At 37.0% G+C, this 16,664-nt stretch overlaps 1 protein-coding gene across 3 annotated transcripts in view; it reads right to left on the bottom strand.

Annotated features, from left to right (window-relative positions):
- Usp32 (ubiquitin specific peptidase 32) overlaps nt 1-16,664 on the bottom strand; it is a 148,454-nt gene that overhangs the window by 107,000 nt on the left and 24,790 nt on the right. For all 3 annotated transcript variants that reach the window (XM_048446738.3, XM_048446739.3, XM_085695605.2), the window contains exon 2: nt 6,904-7,031. In XM_048446738.3, coding sequence (XP_048302695.2) covers nt 6,904-7,031 — 128 coding nt within the window. The remainder of the gene's footprint in view (nt 1-6,903; nt 7,032-16,664) is intronic.

Below are 16,664 nucleotides of genomic sequence, written 5' to 3'. Positions count from 1 at the left end.
TAAAGCAAAAGGCAGGCAAGTTCAGACCAAGTTTTTTTTAATCCATACCAGCTCATACTGTATGTAACTTAGAATCTTCAGTACTTTGTACTGACCTACACACTGTTATCACTTAACTATTAAATAAATATGGGAAAGAGGAAAAGCAAAACTTGATAAACTCTATGACAGTACTAAACATTGTTATCAACAGTTTCACTTTGCTAACTCAAGGGCAATGATAATGCTTCACTCATCACAAAACAAAAGATAGTAAATATCTTCAGTATTAGTATTGGGATAACTTTTTCACAATAAATTTTCAAAATCATCTGAAGACTATCTCAAACTGACATTTAAGCAAATGACTAAGAACACAAATCTACCAATAGTGCTAACTTAAGAGTTTCTCTAGGGGGCTGGAGAGATGGCTCAGAGGGTAAGAGCATTGCCTGCTCTTCCAAAGGTCCTGAGTTCAATTCCCAGCAACCACATGGTGGCTCACAACCATCTGTAATGAGGTCTGGAGCCCTCTTCTGGCCTGCAGGCATACACACAGACAGAATATTGTATACATAATAAATAAATAAATAAATATTTAAAAAAAGAGTTTCTCTAATTCTATAAGAAGTAATTTCACATAGAGTAAGAAGTGATAAACTTGAATCCCTTAAACATCCCAGATTTCTAGAATTCCAGACACATTCTATATGTAACCTCCAGGAAATAGGATCTAGGAATCTTTAGAAGATATTATGTAGTTTATCACAGATACTACAGTCCCAAGAGAATGGGACAAATTTCCATTTCTTTTTTTTTAAAAATCTATTTATTTATTATGTTTACAGTATTCTCAGTATCCTGTATGCATGGATGCCTGCAGGTCAGCAGAGGGTACCAGATCTCATTACAGATGGTTGTGAGCCACCATGTAGTTGCTGGGAACTGAACTCAGGACCTTTGGAAGGGCAGACAGCGCTCTTAACGTTAACACTGAGCCATCTCTCCAGCCCTCCAAATTTCCATTTCTTCCTGACCTCTTCTGTCTTCCTTCCCCCTATATCTCCTCCTTGGATACAGACAAATTCAAGAAGTGTGTGGCACAGCAGGCATCTCTGAAAGGACTGAAAATAGGAGCTCCAGAGAAAAGGAAATTCATGTGAACACTAAGGGAAGGAAGGAGCAGGAAAACTGTTCTTTGTAACTTCTGGGTCTGCCTAACCCTAAAAGATAAACCAGTCTGAACTAAAATTGAGTCTAAGACTAGTCACTGTAGGATAAATCCAAACAGGGTTGTACAGGCTTTAAGAAGGTAACTGATATTGTAAAATAAGCAAGAGAAGACAAGTACAAAGCTATATCCGAAGTCCACTCTCATCATGATCTGATAAAATATAGTTACATCTCAAGACTCAGAGTCTCTGAACATTACAAATGTCTAGACTATAATCCAAAATTCTTCAATATAGAAGACCAAGAAAATATTTACTCAATTAGAAAATAACAACCAGTAAGTACCAAACTGTGACAAAAATATTATAGGTATTAGACAAGAACTTTAAAGACGAGCATATCATAAAATTTAATTTTATGTTATTTTATCATAAAATCATATCATACAACCATAATTTTATGATATTTTTATTATAAAATGCACAAAGAAATAAATTACTCTCAAAATAAAAAAGATGGAAAGTATCATAAAAGATATACAGGGTCATACAGAAATCCCTACAATATAAATACAGTATCTACCACCAATTTAATCTAGTAATTTAGATTTCCCAATCACCTAATTTGAAACATGCCAGGGGTTGAGGGCACTTCTCTTTTTAATGGTGGCCAGGCCTTGTAATAGCCAATTATTTATTTGTTTGTTTGTTTGTTTTTGTGTGCGTTGGTGTTTTGCCATGGGTGTCAGATTCCCCTGGAACTGGAATTACAGACAGTTGTTAGCTACCATGTGGGCGCTGGCAACTGAATGCTGGTCAGTGCTCTTAAACACTGAGCCATCTCTCCAGCCCCATTTAGTTTTTAAATTTTATTTATTTTTATTTTTTATAGTTATAGCCAATTATTAACACAGTGTTAACTATTTTAACCAGATGGCTTTTTTTCATAGCTCTACTTGATAATCACTAGAAAAGAAATGATGCTTCAACTTTGCCAAAACTTTAAAAAATGATTTATTTCTATGTGCATGGGTGTTTTGCCAGTATATATTCTGTGCAATAAGACACCGTGGAGATCAGAAAAGTGCCCTCATATCAGATAGCTGAGTTGAGTTCCAGACACTTAAGAACTCTCATATTAGTGCTGGAAATCAAGCCTGGATTCCCTGGAAAGGCAGTCAATGCTCTCAACCAATGAGCCACCATTTTAGCCCCATAGTTTTTTTTTTTTCCTTTTCCTGGCCTAGAACTAAGGATGGTGTCGAACTAAGAAAAATCTGTCTCCCTCTGCCTTCCAAGTGCTGGGATTAAAGGCTGTGCTGACTAATTTTTACATCAACTTGACACAAGCTAGAGTTATTTGAGAGGAGGGAACCTCAATTGAGAAAAATGTTTCCATAAAATCTCAGGCTGCACCAGGGAGTGGTGGCACCTGTCTTTAATCCCCAACACACGGGAGGCAGAGGCAGGCGGAGCTCCATGAGAGTTCAAGGCCAGCCTGGTCTAGATCCAGGGCAGGCTCCAAAGTTACAAAGAAACTGTAGTTTTGGAGTCTGTCCTGGAACTCGCGCTGTAGACCAGGCTGGACTTGAACTTATAGAGACCCGGCTGTCTCAGTCTCCCAAGTACTGACTATTTTCTTAATTAGTGATTGAAGCAGAAGGGCCCAGCCATTGTTGGTGGTGCCATCCCTGAGCTGGTAGTTGTGGATTCTCTAAGAAAGCAGGCTGCAAAAAAAGAAAAACAAGAAAAAAACCCAAAAAAACAAAAACAAACAAACAAAAAAAAACAACAAAAACAAAAACAAAAAAACCGGCTGCGCAGGCCACGATGAACAAGCCAGTAAGCAGCACTCCCACCATGGCCTCTGCATCTGCTCCTGCCTCTAGGTTTCTGACCTACTTGACTTCCTGTCCTGACTTCCTCTGATGTCACATAAATCCTTTCCTTCCCATCTTGCTTTTGGTCATGGTGTTTCTTCACAGAACCTAAGACAAGGTGAGTACCACCACACCAGGCTCTTTGCTATACAGCTTTAGTCACCAGTTTTCAGAACCATGCCCATAGGGGGCACTCTAAAGCTATGGGAAATAGTTAACAAAAGGGCTATAAACCAGATCTAATATTTTATAAGATGAGCTTAATGTATCTTAATACTCAAATATCCTGTTTCTTTAAAGTGAGAAGGCCTAATGTCTACATGCCCAAGTAACATTTAACTGCTTAAAACACTCTTATTAGCAGGGCCAGCAGCTGACATTTATAATCCCAGCACTGGGGAGCCTGAAGCAGGCGGACTCCTGCTTTGAGGAACAATCTGAAGAACAATCTGAGCTACAAGCAAGTTCCAGGCAACTACATGAGAAGGGGAATGGAAGGGAAAGGAGGAAAAGGAGAAAAATTAAGACATTATTCTTCACATATATATTTTTCAAAATTGGAATTACTATTTAGAATTAAAATAGAAGCTTTCCATCTATTCATAAAATAATTTAAGCAAATGCTGCCCACTAATCCTTTCAGTATTGCCAACTACAAAATAATGTTAAAATGGGATGGTTTAGCAGATAAAGGCACCTGCTGCCAAGAATGACAAATTGAGTTCCTTTCCTGAGAAACCACATGGTGTAAGTAAAGAACCAACTTCTGAAAGTTGTGCTTTGACCTCTATCACGCACAGGTATACCCTATTTAAAAACAACAACAACAACAACAAATAAATAAACTTAAAAAACCCCTTCAGGGGCTGGAAAAATGGCTCAGTAGTCAAGAGCACTTGCGCAGTTCAGTTCCCAGCCCAACATCAAGTGGTTCACAACTGCCTGTGCGTACAATTTGAGGTGATCAAACACCCTTCTGGCCTCTGCAAGCACCTGTACACATCATGTGTATATACACATAAACAAACACACAATTTTTTAAAAGTTCAGAAGACAAATTTTTAAAAAACAATCACGTAAACATTATGAGCTGTTTGATTGGTAAGTATTTGTTATATTGAAAATTATAAAACTCATCAAAGAGACATTCTAATTTCATGTTCAAAAGACATAATTGTTAAATGATAATTCTCCCAAATGAACCTACAGATTCAATATAATCCCTACCCAAGTTAACAGCCATTTTTTTCTTTCCAGAAACTGTAATCTGATCCTAAAATTCTTATGGGTATGCAAGGAATGCAGAATAGGCAAAACCATCTTGAACTAAATTACTATTGTTGAAAGAATGGTACTTTCTTCTGATTCTAAAACCTATTAAAATTACAGTTACCAAGATAATTGGGGGTGGACATGGTACAAAAATCAATGAACTATAATTCATAAATAAAAGTTTTTTATTTAGTTTTGTTTTCTGAATGTAGGTAGCCCTACCTGTCCTGGAACTCGCTTTGTAGACTAGGCTAGCCTTGAATTCAGAGCAATCCACCTGCCTTTGCCTCCTGAGTGCTCGAATTAAAGGACTGCACCACCCCACCCACTCATAAATAAAGATTTCAGTTTACACTTATTGTCAACTGATAGCAAGCGTATCAGGACAATTCAAGTGCTTTTCACCGGCCCTACGAGACAATTCAATGAAGAAAGAATAGTCTATTCAACAAGGAGGCCTGAGACTAGATATCCACATGTGTAAGAATGAACTTGGATCTAACACAATAAAAAAAAAATAATACTAGATGAATGAAAGCTAAAATTACAAAACCCTTAGGGAATACATGAGTAAATCTTTGCAATAAAAAGGAACAGCACAAGTGATAAATGGACTTTGCCAAATTTAAGTTTGTGATTTAAAAGGCACCATGAAGTAATGAGAAACCATATAAAGAGTGGGAGAAACTGTCTGCAAGTCATGTATCTTATAAAAGGGCCTATATCTAATCTTAAAAGTCAATAAAAAGACAACTCAATTTAAAAGAGAGAAATCTGCTTTTAGGTAAATAAGAATGTATACAGATAGATGTTTATATACAATTCAAGGAGATAAAATACTGTGACTTAAATTATTCCTAGCAACATGGAACAGTTCTGACTTTAAGTACAGGAGCAGAGAGGGGGAAAAAAGGCTGAACTATCTTTGAATTTGAAAGGATTTTCTATTAATCACTATGACGACCTTCATTATTTTATTTTTTGAGACAGGGCCTCACTGTGTAGGCCTGGTTGGCCTTGTCACAGTGATTCACCTGCCTCTGCCTGTCTAGTGCTAGGATTAAAGGCGTGCACCACCATACCTGGGCTATGTCCCTTTTTCTAATTGGTAGATAATATCATAGTATTAAATTGCTTGTTATACCTTGAAACAAAAAATAAATTCAACATTTTCTGTACTATAACAGCACTCAAGATAAACTTATTAAGGGAAAACAAGAATATGAGAAATAGCCAGACAGCAGTGGTGAACACCTTTAATCCCAGTACTTGGGAGGCAGAAGCAGGTGGATCTCTGTGAGTTCAAGGCCAGCTTGGTCTACAGAATGAGTTCCAGGACAGGCTCCAAAGCTACACAGAGAAACCCTGTTGGGGGGGGGGGGGAGGAATATAAATAAATACCTGCTAAAAACAATAAAAAAATAAAGTAGAGAATTAGGGCTCCATATGTAATATTAAGCTTAAAATTCCTATCATAATCTTGTTTTATAAATTTTACTTTTAGTCATACTCAGAATAACAATACATCTGTGCAGGTTACTACAAAAAATAAACATTATTTTTAGAAAGCGAATGCTTTCAAACTCAGCATATTTTATTTAAAGATTTTGGTACAATTTAAATAAGAATTTAAATTCATATAAGCTTCTATTTCATTTACAAGTTTAATTTTACAGACTCAACTCCATTCAATAAAAATTTGTAAAACATACAACATAAAAACTTAATGTCAGATGATATTTAAAATGAGGAAATCATATTAACAGTCTATAATTACATATCAGTTGCAAAAGCATTAAAAATGCAAACCTGTGGGTCTTCAGTGTTCCCATTCAAACTTTAAGAATACAGCACATCTAAACTAGAACCTGTTTCCTACTCAGCAAGAAAAACAACTGTGAGGAAGATGAAATCTTGTTTTAAATTTTTAAACTTTATTTTATGTGAATTGGTGTAAAGGTATCAGATCCCCTGGAATTGGGGTTACAGAGAGTTGTAAGCTGCCTTCTAAGTGCTAGGAATTGAACCTGGATGGATCCTCTGGAAGAATAGATAATGTCATTACCCACTGAGCCATCTCTCCAGTCCCAAGATGAAATCTTTTAAGAAGAGACTAATGCAAAATTTTAAAAGCAAATAGACAAGAACACAGGGAGGTAATCTGAAGTTTATAAACCAAGCCTTTAGGTAATGAAGACATGAGGATAAGGAGTTCAAGTCTCAGCTATACCATGAGTTGGAAGCCAGTCTGAGCTATATGACAGACCCTGTCTCAAAACAAAACATATAATAACAGAAAAAGAATTAAAACAGGGTGCTGGAGAGATGGCTCAGCAGTTAAGAGCACTGATATTCTTCCAAAGGAGCTGGGTTCAATTCTCAGCATCCACATGGTGGCTCACAACCATCTGTAATTCCAGACCTAGAGGATCCAAAACTCTTCTCTGTGTAATGCACATACATGGCGCATAGTGAACAGAAAGACAAAACATCCATACACATTAAAATAAATAAATACTAAAAAATTGAAAAAAGTACTTTGAAAAAGAAATTTAAACTGGTACAGAACTATGAGAGGAACCAAGCACCATAAAGATTACCTCAGCAACTTTAGGAGGCACTCCATCCCCAAGCACTTCCCTGATGAAGCAGTGCTGACTCATGTAATATGAGAGTCCACAGGTCCTCTTGAAGGCATCTTTGAGTCGTTTCAGCTCTACATCTGTGACTAGAATTCAGAGACAAAAGATAGGTAAGAAACCAGGAAGGAAAAGACTTTCAAAACATAGCTCCTCATAGCCAGATGAAGGCATATACTTATAACCCCAGTATTTGGAGGCTCAGAGAAGAACAGAGTCTGAAGACAACTTGAGCTACATGGCAAATTCTAGGCCATGTCTTTAAAAATAAACAAACAAAACAAAACAACGGAACAGGCATGGTGGCACATGCTTTTAATCCCAGAGGCAAAGGAATCACTGAGTTCAAAGACAGCCTGGACTACATGGTGAGTTTCAGGACAGCTACAGCTACCCAGAGAAACCAACCCTGTCTCAAAAACCAATAAATTAATAAATATAAAAATAAAGAGAGGGGCTGGGCGGTGGTAGTGTATGCCTTTCATCCCAGCATTTGGGAGGCAGACGCAGGTGGATATCTTTGAGTTCGAGGCCAGCCTGGTTCTATAAGAGCAAGTTCCAGGGCAGGCTCCAAAGCTACAGAGAAACCCTTTCACAAAAACACAAGATAGATAGATAGATAGATAGGTAGGTAGGTAGGTAGGTAGGTAGACAGACAGACAGACAGATAGATAGACAGACAGACAGACAGACAGACAGATGACCTTCTAGTTCCTAAGAACAAGCAAATAATTCTTTCAGCTAAGTAAAGGAACATAATGACATTTAGTCATAATTCTAACATTCTCAAATCTAATCTGTAAAATAAGAAATCAAAATTCCTGACCCAATGTTTTCAGAAGACAAACTCTGGGGTTGGCCTGATGGAAGTGGTGCACTGCTTTAATCCCAGGACAGAAAAAGGCAAATCCCTGAATTCGAGACCAGCCTGGTCTACAGAACAAGTTTCAGATTAGCCAGGTTACACAGAGAAATCCTGTCTTGAAAATCAAACAAAAATAAAAACCCTGGAGCTGGAGAGATGGCTTAGCAGTTAATAGTACTTGGTGCTCTTTAAGAAGACTCCAGTTCTATTCCTAGCACCTGTACTGTGTCTCACAACCATCTATAACTCCCGTCTCAGCGGATCTGACACCTTTTCTGGCCTTCTCAAGCACTGAACAAAATTGACACACAATCATACCTGCGGGCAAAACACCCATACACTTAAATTTTTATTTTAAATAAAAAGGCAAAGCGTTAATATATGTACACAAATTTCCGGTCAGGGGAAGCAAAAAGTAGCATACAGGTAAGCCAAATGGCATTAAATTCTGGCATCAATGCTTTTGGCATTAACATATTCATTTTCTTTGTATCAAAAGTACATTATTTGTACCATGAGTACAAATGTATCTTGTAGAGAACAATTTCCAAGTTTAGATTCTTGCCTGTCAGGTGACTCACAATCTTATCTGTAATTTTTGTTCCAGGGAGAGCCAATGCCTTTGGTCTCCTTGGGCAGCTGTACTCACATGCACAAACCTACACGCAATATTTTTAATCTAATTATGAGTATATATTATATCAACATATACTAATAAATATATAATGAATATATATTCAGAACCAGGCTGGAGAATTAAAAGCATTGTTACACAATTAAGAGGAAGTTCTGATCTCAGCAAACGTACAGTAAGCTAGGTGTGGTCCCATACCCTTTGTAACACTCCAGTTAGTACTGGAGTGTACAGAAAAAGAGAATCATTGGGGCTTGGGGCCAGAAAAAAATGTTGAGGTCCTGATTCAGTGAGACCCCATCGCAAAAGAATAAGGAAGGAAGTGATACAAAAAGGTATGTGACACTATTCTCTGGTCTTTGCACACACAGAGTACCCCTAAACACAAGTAGGTGTATACTACATACCCCTCTCTGTCTCTGTCTCTGTCTCTGTCTCTCTCTCTCTCTCTCTCTCTCTCTCTCTCTCTCACACACACACACACACACACACACACCAAAAGAAAATATTTTTTAAAATTACACATCCCATTACTTTAGGCATTTAAGACTTCTTTCACTTTGTACAACAACCTGTCTAAAGAGACAAAAGGGCAGGTGAGATGGCTCAGTGGGCAAAGGCACTTGCTGCAAAAGTCTGGTAACCTTAGTTTGATCTCTGTAATAATGCAAATAAAGGTAGAAGTAGAGAACTTTCCATAAAGTTGTTCTCTGACCTTGACACAAGATTTAGAACATGCCAACACATACACTGTCTTTGTTTGGTTTCTATTATTGTGATAAAAATACCCCGACCAAAAGGAACTTGAAGAAAAGGGTTCCTCTGGCTTACACTGCATCATCAAAGGAGGCCAGGACAGGAACTCAGGGCAGGAACCTGGAGACAAGACCTGACTGAGGCAGAAATCATGGGGGAGCTCAACTTACTGGCTTGTACCCATGGGTTACTCCGCCTTAATTTTTTTATATAACTCAGGACCACATGACCAGGATAACATCGTGCACACAGTCCCTCCACATCAATCATTAATCAAGAAAATCCCCTCATGCTTGCCCACAGATCAATCTAATGGGAGCATTTTCTCAACTGAATTTCTCTCTTCCCAGACGACCTTAGCATGTGTCAAGTTGACAAGAAATTAAGGCACACACAAACAGTAGTAATAAACAAATAAATAAAAGAGAAATGAATAGTCTTCAATATTAAGTGTTCAATATACAATCCCAATGGAAGCACAAGATGGTTGCTTTGGCTCATGCTAGAAGAAACAAAGAGGGTTTCTGGATTCAGAGGAGGATTACATTAATTTTTAAAGGGGAAGCCATGTAAAAGAGTCAAGAGCAAGCCAAACAGAACACTTTACTTCAAAGTGTGGGCTTCTATCATACGCTACTACAGCAAAATATGGTAGGTTTAAACAAGATGATAATAATAATGATAAAAAGAAGGATGATAGGGCTGGAGAGATGGTTCAGTGGTTAAGAACATTGCCTGCTCTTTCAAAGGTCCTGAGTTCAATTCCCAGCAACCACATGGTGGCTCACAACCATCTGTAATGAGGTCTGGTGCTCTCTTGTGGCCTGCAGGCATACACATAGACAGAATTATGTATACATAATAAATAAATAAATATTTAAAAACAAAAGGATGATAAACCTACAACTGTGAAGATTGAATTATAGTTACTCTACTCTGCCACCCAAAAGGAAAGGTACAATCAGCTACAATTTAGACAAACTCTGGGCCAATTAGAAAGAAAGCACCAAGTGCAGAACACACTCTGAAACAGAACAAAAAGGGAGTAAAAAGTGGACCACTAATACAAGAGAAAGTCCAACTAAATTTGGGATATACACAGACAGAAAAATTGGTAGACTTGGAGAATAGAAACAATCTAAAAATCACAAGGCTTCCACAATTGGAAACTTGTAGGAAGGCAAAAGTATTAAGTCAAAATAAAAGTCAACTCTATTAAAAGACCTGTGGACACTTCAGGAAATTATATTTGCTTTTTAATTTCTTGAATTAAAACTTAGAAAGGTTTGCTAGGAGTCCTAGATATAATCAAAACATTGAATAAAATAAAAATAAAACTGAAGCCGGGCAGTGGTGGCTCACGCCTTTAATCCTAGCACTTGGGAGGCAGAGGCAGGCAGATCTCTGTGAGTTCGAGGCCAGCCTGATCTACAAGAGCTAGTTCCAGGACAGGCTCCAAAGAGACAGAGAAGCCCTGTCTCAAACAAACAAAAAGCATGAAACTGAAAGAAACCAAAGTTTACAAAGTTACAATGTCTAAAACGGAAGAAAATAGAGAGAGGAAAAGAATAGTGAAGAAAATTGGTAATGAAAATACAGTAAACTGAAAATATGGTCTCCAAAGGCCAGAAAGAAGTTCCTGATAAGTAGTCACAAGTTAGAAAGGGTCAACAAGATAAAGATGGAAAGGGCTTGGCACACAGCTAATCACTCAATAAATGTTTGTCATATGTAGGGAGGGCTCCAGATTCAACAATATGTAGGACAATGATTAAAAAAGAAAAAAACCAATAAAATAATCCAAATAGTTACCAAAACATAGCTCATTAGAAACTGGACTAATAACACCTACAATATACCAACTAAGTACTTTGTTTCTAAATATGAAAACAAAAAATAGAACAAAGCTCATGTCATTAATTAAAGTAATTAGAGAGAACACTTTTCTACGAGAACTATTAATATTCCTTGAAAATCACAACTCATTAGTGGCTTTATCAAATTAAGTTGCTTCTGATCTAGTGAAGACAAAGGCAAATTGACTATTAGAATATAATATGGCAAGCTCCACTGTTGGTTATAAATTACTTGAAAACTATTCTTTTTTGTTCAGCATGTTTGGAGTGGAACTATATCTCACTAGTAGAGTTCTTGTCTATCATTCTCAAGGCCCTGGGTTAAATTCCCTATGGGCTCAATCACTATGGAATGATGACATCAAACTATGATGACATGATCAATCAATTTATTCACTAATAATGGAGGTTAAAATGCACAAGGAAACCTCTTAAAGTGTCTATAATAAGTAAAAAATGTCCATCAATAAAAAGATCAGTTACTCAACAGACTAAAAATATTTTAGACATTAAAATGTTGCCATAGGTCAAAACTTATTAAAACTTTATTTACAAAAAAAAACTTTATTTACTTAAAATATTATACAAACATTTAATCAATTAGCAGACAGAAAATGCGTAAAATGTTCATTGGTTTGCCAGGTACTGGTGGCACCAACCTTTAATCCTAGCACTCAGAAGGCAGAGGCAGGTAGATTTCTGTGAGTTTGAGAGCAGCCTGGTCTACACATTCACTTTAAGCCAGACAGGAATACAAAGCAAGATCCTGTCTCAAACAAATATTCCCTGCAGGGCTGGGAAGGTAATTTTAAGGTCTGGAATTTAGAACGACAGATCCTGTCTCTAGAGAACAAGGTGTGAAATGACACAAAAAGAAACCTGATGTCTTCCTCTGTCCTCCTTGCAGGTATACACACACGAAGAGACTGTTGTTACGTTGCAAAAAATGTATTCATCACTGCTTTAGATTTGAACATGAATGTTGTCTAAAAGCACTCACGACACTAAATGCATTCTAGCAGTCCATAAAATAATAAATTAAATTCCCCCTCAAAAAAAATAAATTTCAGCCAGGTGGTGGTGGCACTCACCTTTAATCCCAGCACTCGGAAGGCAGAGGCAGGCAGATCTCTGTGAGTTCGAAGCCAGCCTGGGCTACAAGAGCTAGTTCCAGGACAGGCTCCAAAACTACAGAAAAACCCTGCCTCGAAAAATCAAATAAATAAATAAATAAATTTATATCACAAGCAAATACGGCTCAATGTTAGAGTACCTATCTAAGACTCACAAAGGCACTGGGTTCAGTTCCCAGCACCATTAAAAAACAACAAAAAATAAAACAAAAAAATGCCACAAGCAATTAAATTAGAAGCAAGTCAGGGGCCACTGGTTTTAAAAAGATTAAAGGCCCAATCTACTGTGGCAGTTTACACTTTTATTCCCAGCACCCTGGAAGTAGAAGCAGGCACACCTACAGAGTGAGTTAGATAGTCCTGACTGTCTACACAGAGAAACCCTGTCTCAAACAAACAAACAAGATGAAACAAGCAAACAAAAAAGATTAAAGAATCAAACTAGATATGGCAGCAAATGTTTTTAATCCCAGTATTTTGGGAGGCCAAGGCAAGAGGATCTGGAGTTAGAAACCAGCTTGGGCTATATAGCAAAATTGCACATACAGATCAAAAGTTCTGGTTGGAGGAGTAGCTCAGGGGTAGAACACATACTTAGTATATATTGGGCCTCCACCCTCTCTTTAAAAAGAAAAGGGGGGAATAACACCAAAGATCAAAGGTTAATCTTGTAATTCTACCACATTTACTAAATGTTATAGGTTAATCTATACCTAGCGTTGTTTCCTATGTTAGACATATTTCCTATGTTTATAGGAATAGACTTATTTCCTATGTTTATTATAGCTATCTACAAATGAGACTTATGAATCATGGTTAGACTAAAGTCATTTAGAAGTCAATATACACAGATCTTATGAGGACTACCTTATAATAGAAGCATGAAGAATAGGGCTTCTTATATTTAATTCATTAATCAAGCACAGGACTGGTGAAGACTCCTCTTAATCCAAGACTTCTTTAGAGAGTACTTTATATTTCTTTTAAAAATACTTAGCTGGGGGAGGGAGGCTGGAAAGATGGTTCAGGGGTTAAGAGCACATGCTGTTCTTCCAGAGGACCAGGGCTCAATTCACAGACCCCACATGGCAGCTTACTACTGCATATAACTCCAAGATCTGACACCCTCACACAAACATACATGCAGGCAAAATACCAAAGCACATAAAATAAAAATAAATTTAAAAAATATATAATAGGATGTGGTGGTGTACACTATAGTCCCAGTACGCAAATGCTTACAAGTCTGAGGCCAGCCTGGTCTTCATAATGAGTTCCAGGACAGCCAGGAGCTACATAGTAAGGCCTTGTTGGATTTTTTTTTTTAAGGGACACTTGACAATTTTGTTGTCTAGTAATTTCTGCTACAAAAGTTGTCCAAGCCAGGGATGGTGGTGCATTACCTGTCATCCCAGCACTGGGGAGATAAAGGAATAGGGATTAGGAATTCAAGGTCACCCTGAGCTAGAGTGAAACCCTAAGACAAAAATAAAATAAAAATAAAGCAAAGTAGATACATTCAGAGTAACCTACACAGCTACATAAAATACCACAAAAATGAGTAGACAAAAGTATTTGTTGAATCATAATGACAACAGTATATTGAATGCTATGGGAGCTAAAAGACAAAAAAATGATTCTAGCTTTTAAAATGTCAATAATCTGAGTCTTATTTCAAGTCAGCCGCTGTTATACCTTTATTCTAGTAGTTCCCCTTTTTTAAGTATGCACACATTGTGAAATGATCACTACTATTTCACACAGCTAAAATCACCTGTTGAGTATTTAGAGAACTGATGCCCAACACCCCTCCTCCCAACCAAAGCATCAAACTCTTCAGCAGGGTGTCCACCTTTTGACATTGCAACACAATGAGGTCATCTACTCAAGAATTGCATAAGAGTTACCAAAAGCATTTTGCCCCCAAAAGAACACATAATTTTACAGTAAATTTACAAATTTATGACAGGCTTCACTCACAGCTATCCTGGGCAAAGGGCTGGACATACTTGATAGAGGAAGGATAGGGAGTTCAAATGCATGATAACACAAGTTTCTACAAAGTAGTAACAAAGGAACTTAACAGAAATAAAAAAAAAGTGCAAAGGAAATACAGATACAAAACTATTATGAAGAAATCTTAGAAAATGACAATTCACAAAAATAAAACAACAAAAACAAACAAAAAAACAGAAAAAAGCCTGGCATGGTGGTGTGCACATCTATAATCTCAGCTGTTGCTAGGGAACAAAAGGCAGGAGGATAAAAGCAAGTCTGAGACCAACAAGGACTAAGTAGCAAGATCCTGTCAAAAAACAAACAAACAAACAAACAAACAAACAGAAAGAGGCCTGAAGAACATGTCCAAAGGCAGAAAGAGAATAATCAACAGCATAGAAGATGAAGGACATTAGAAATGCTTGAATTGTGGATCAAGAAGATGAGAGGTAAAATGTGGGACTTCAAGAAAGAAAATCTAAGAGTGATAAAAAAAATATATATGCTTGTTTGGGCTCTTAAGCTATTCTTTGAATTACTCTAAGAGAAAGAATGAATGTGTAATGCAAGTAAAATTTTTTCAATGATTCAAATCAAGAAGCTACTGAAAAACTAAATCTGATTTTAAAGCTCTATTAAAATGTTTTATGTTCATAGAGACACAACATATTCCATAATGAAAAAAAAATGACATTTTGAAAAAGAAAATCTACAGAGGTAAGCAACTCATTTCTTCTCATCCTTTTCATTTCCTGGTAACAGAAGAGAAGAAAGAAAATTCAATGGGGTTTCTATTTGAGACTATGTTCCACCAAAAGAAAATAGGATTGAGGAAATCTGAGTAAGAAATTTAACAGATTCTTTAAAGGTAAACAATGCACAGAAAATATTAAGCAGAAGAAATGAAGGAAGTTAGGTCAACACACCCATAATCTCAGCACTCTGGAGCTAATGCAGACGATTCTGTTTACATAGGCCTCATTTCAAGAAAGGCATTGGGGGACCTTAGGCGAAGTAGGTAAAGTGCTTGCTGCATAAGTATAAGGGCCTAAATAAGATTCCCCAGTTCCCACTTTAAAAAGCTGAATATCACAGCACACACCTATAATGCCAGCACCAAGACAGGAGTAAGGTATGGAGACAGAGGAACCCTGAGGCGTGTTCTCAAAACCCTCTCTCAAAAACGGTGGAGGAAGGCACACACAAATAAGCACATCTGTACTCAGATGTACACAAGCCATACATAAACAAATAATAAAAGTAATATTATTTTTAAAATAAGAAAGGAGCATGAAAATGACATCAGTATACATTTCACAGTTCTCTCCAATTTAAAAAAAAAAGTCACCACTGCTAAGTCACAAAACTGTTCAAATTTTGAAATTCAAGGACCATGAGAGAAATGTCAAAGTCATGTTATAAGAAGCCTGTAGGATGAGAAATACTGTCATAGCCATCTTTTAAAAATATAATCTGGGAGCTGGAGAGATGGCTTAAGAGCATTGGCTGCTCTTCCAAAGGTCCTGGGTTCAATTCCAAGCACCCACATGGCAGCTCACAACTATCAGTAACTCTATATCCAATGGAACCAACTCCCTCACAGATATATACGCAGGCCAAAACCAACATACATAAAAATTAAATGAATAAAAATGCATAATCTGTCATATACATGAACTGTAAATATTCATATTAATAAACTATTATCATTTAATTAGGTTTTCTTTTTTCATAGGTACCTGAACAATTCATAAATTTCCTTTTACAAACCTATCATGACACCTTAGATATTTAAGTACTAAAGACAATGGTACCCTACAAAACAGGAGTGCTACTGAAGAGGTCAGCCTTTAATCCCAGCACTCAGGAAGCAGAGGCAAATGGATCTCTGTGAGTTTGAGATCAGCCTGGTCTACAGAGTGAGTCCCAGGACAGACTGTAAAGCTACACAGAGATTCCCTGTCTTGAAAAACAAATAAACAAAACACCAAAAAAAAAAAAAGTTAAATCATGCCACTATCCTTCAAGGAAGACTATTATACAGGATTAAATCTAGGCAGAGTTAGAACTAAACTAAGTACTTAAATTTCCAGTCTAACACTTTTGGAAAGTATGATACCAACTAGCAGGAAAAGACAGTGAACAAAACTATGTAAACTGTAGCCTCATCAGGAGAAATCAAATTTCTATCTGACCACACCTAAATGGCACTATTTCAGGTATAGTACCTAACCTAGACTTAAAAGGGGGTGGGGGGAATGAGCAGGGACTGTAACCTATTTCTTCAGCAAAACAAAGAAATAAAATCTTCAATATTGAAGATTTATCCAAGATCAAGAAGAGAAAACAATCAGGGAAAACATACCCAACCACAAGAATGAAAAGTGCTTAGACCAACCAGCTTTAAATGACTCCGTGATCTACAGTTCTAGGTATATTCTAAGGGATTAATGAAAAAGGAATCTTTTCCCATAGTTAAT

The sequence above is a fragment of the Myodes glareolus genome, chromosome 9, assembly GCF_982192425.1.
Source record: "Myodes glareolus chromosome 9, mMyoGla1.1, whole genome shotgun sequence".
Classification (NCBI taxonomy): Eukaryota; Metazoa; Chordata; class Mammalia; order Rodentia; family Cricetidae; genus Myodes; species Myodes glareolus.
This window is presented reverse-complemented; position numbering and strand designations above follow the sequence as displayed.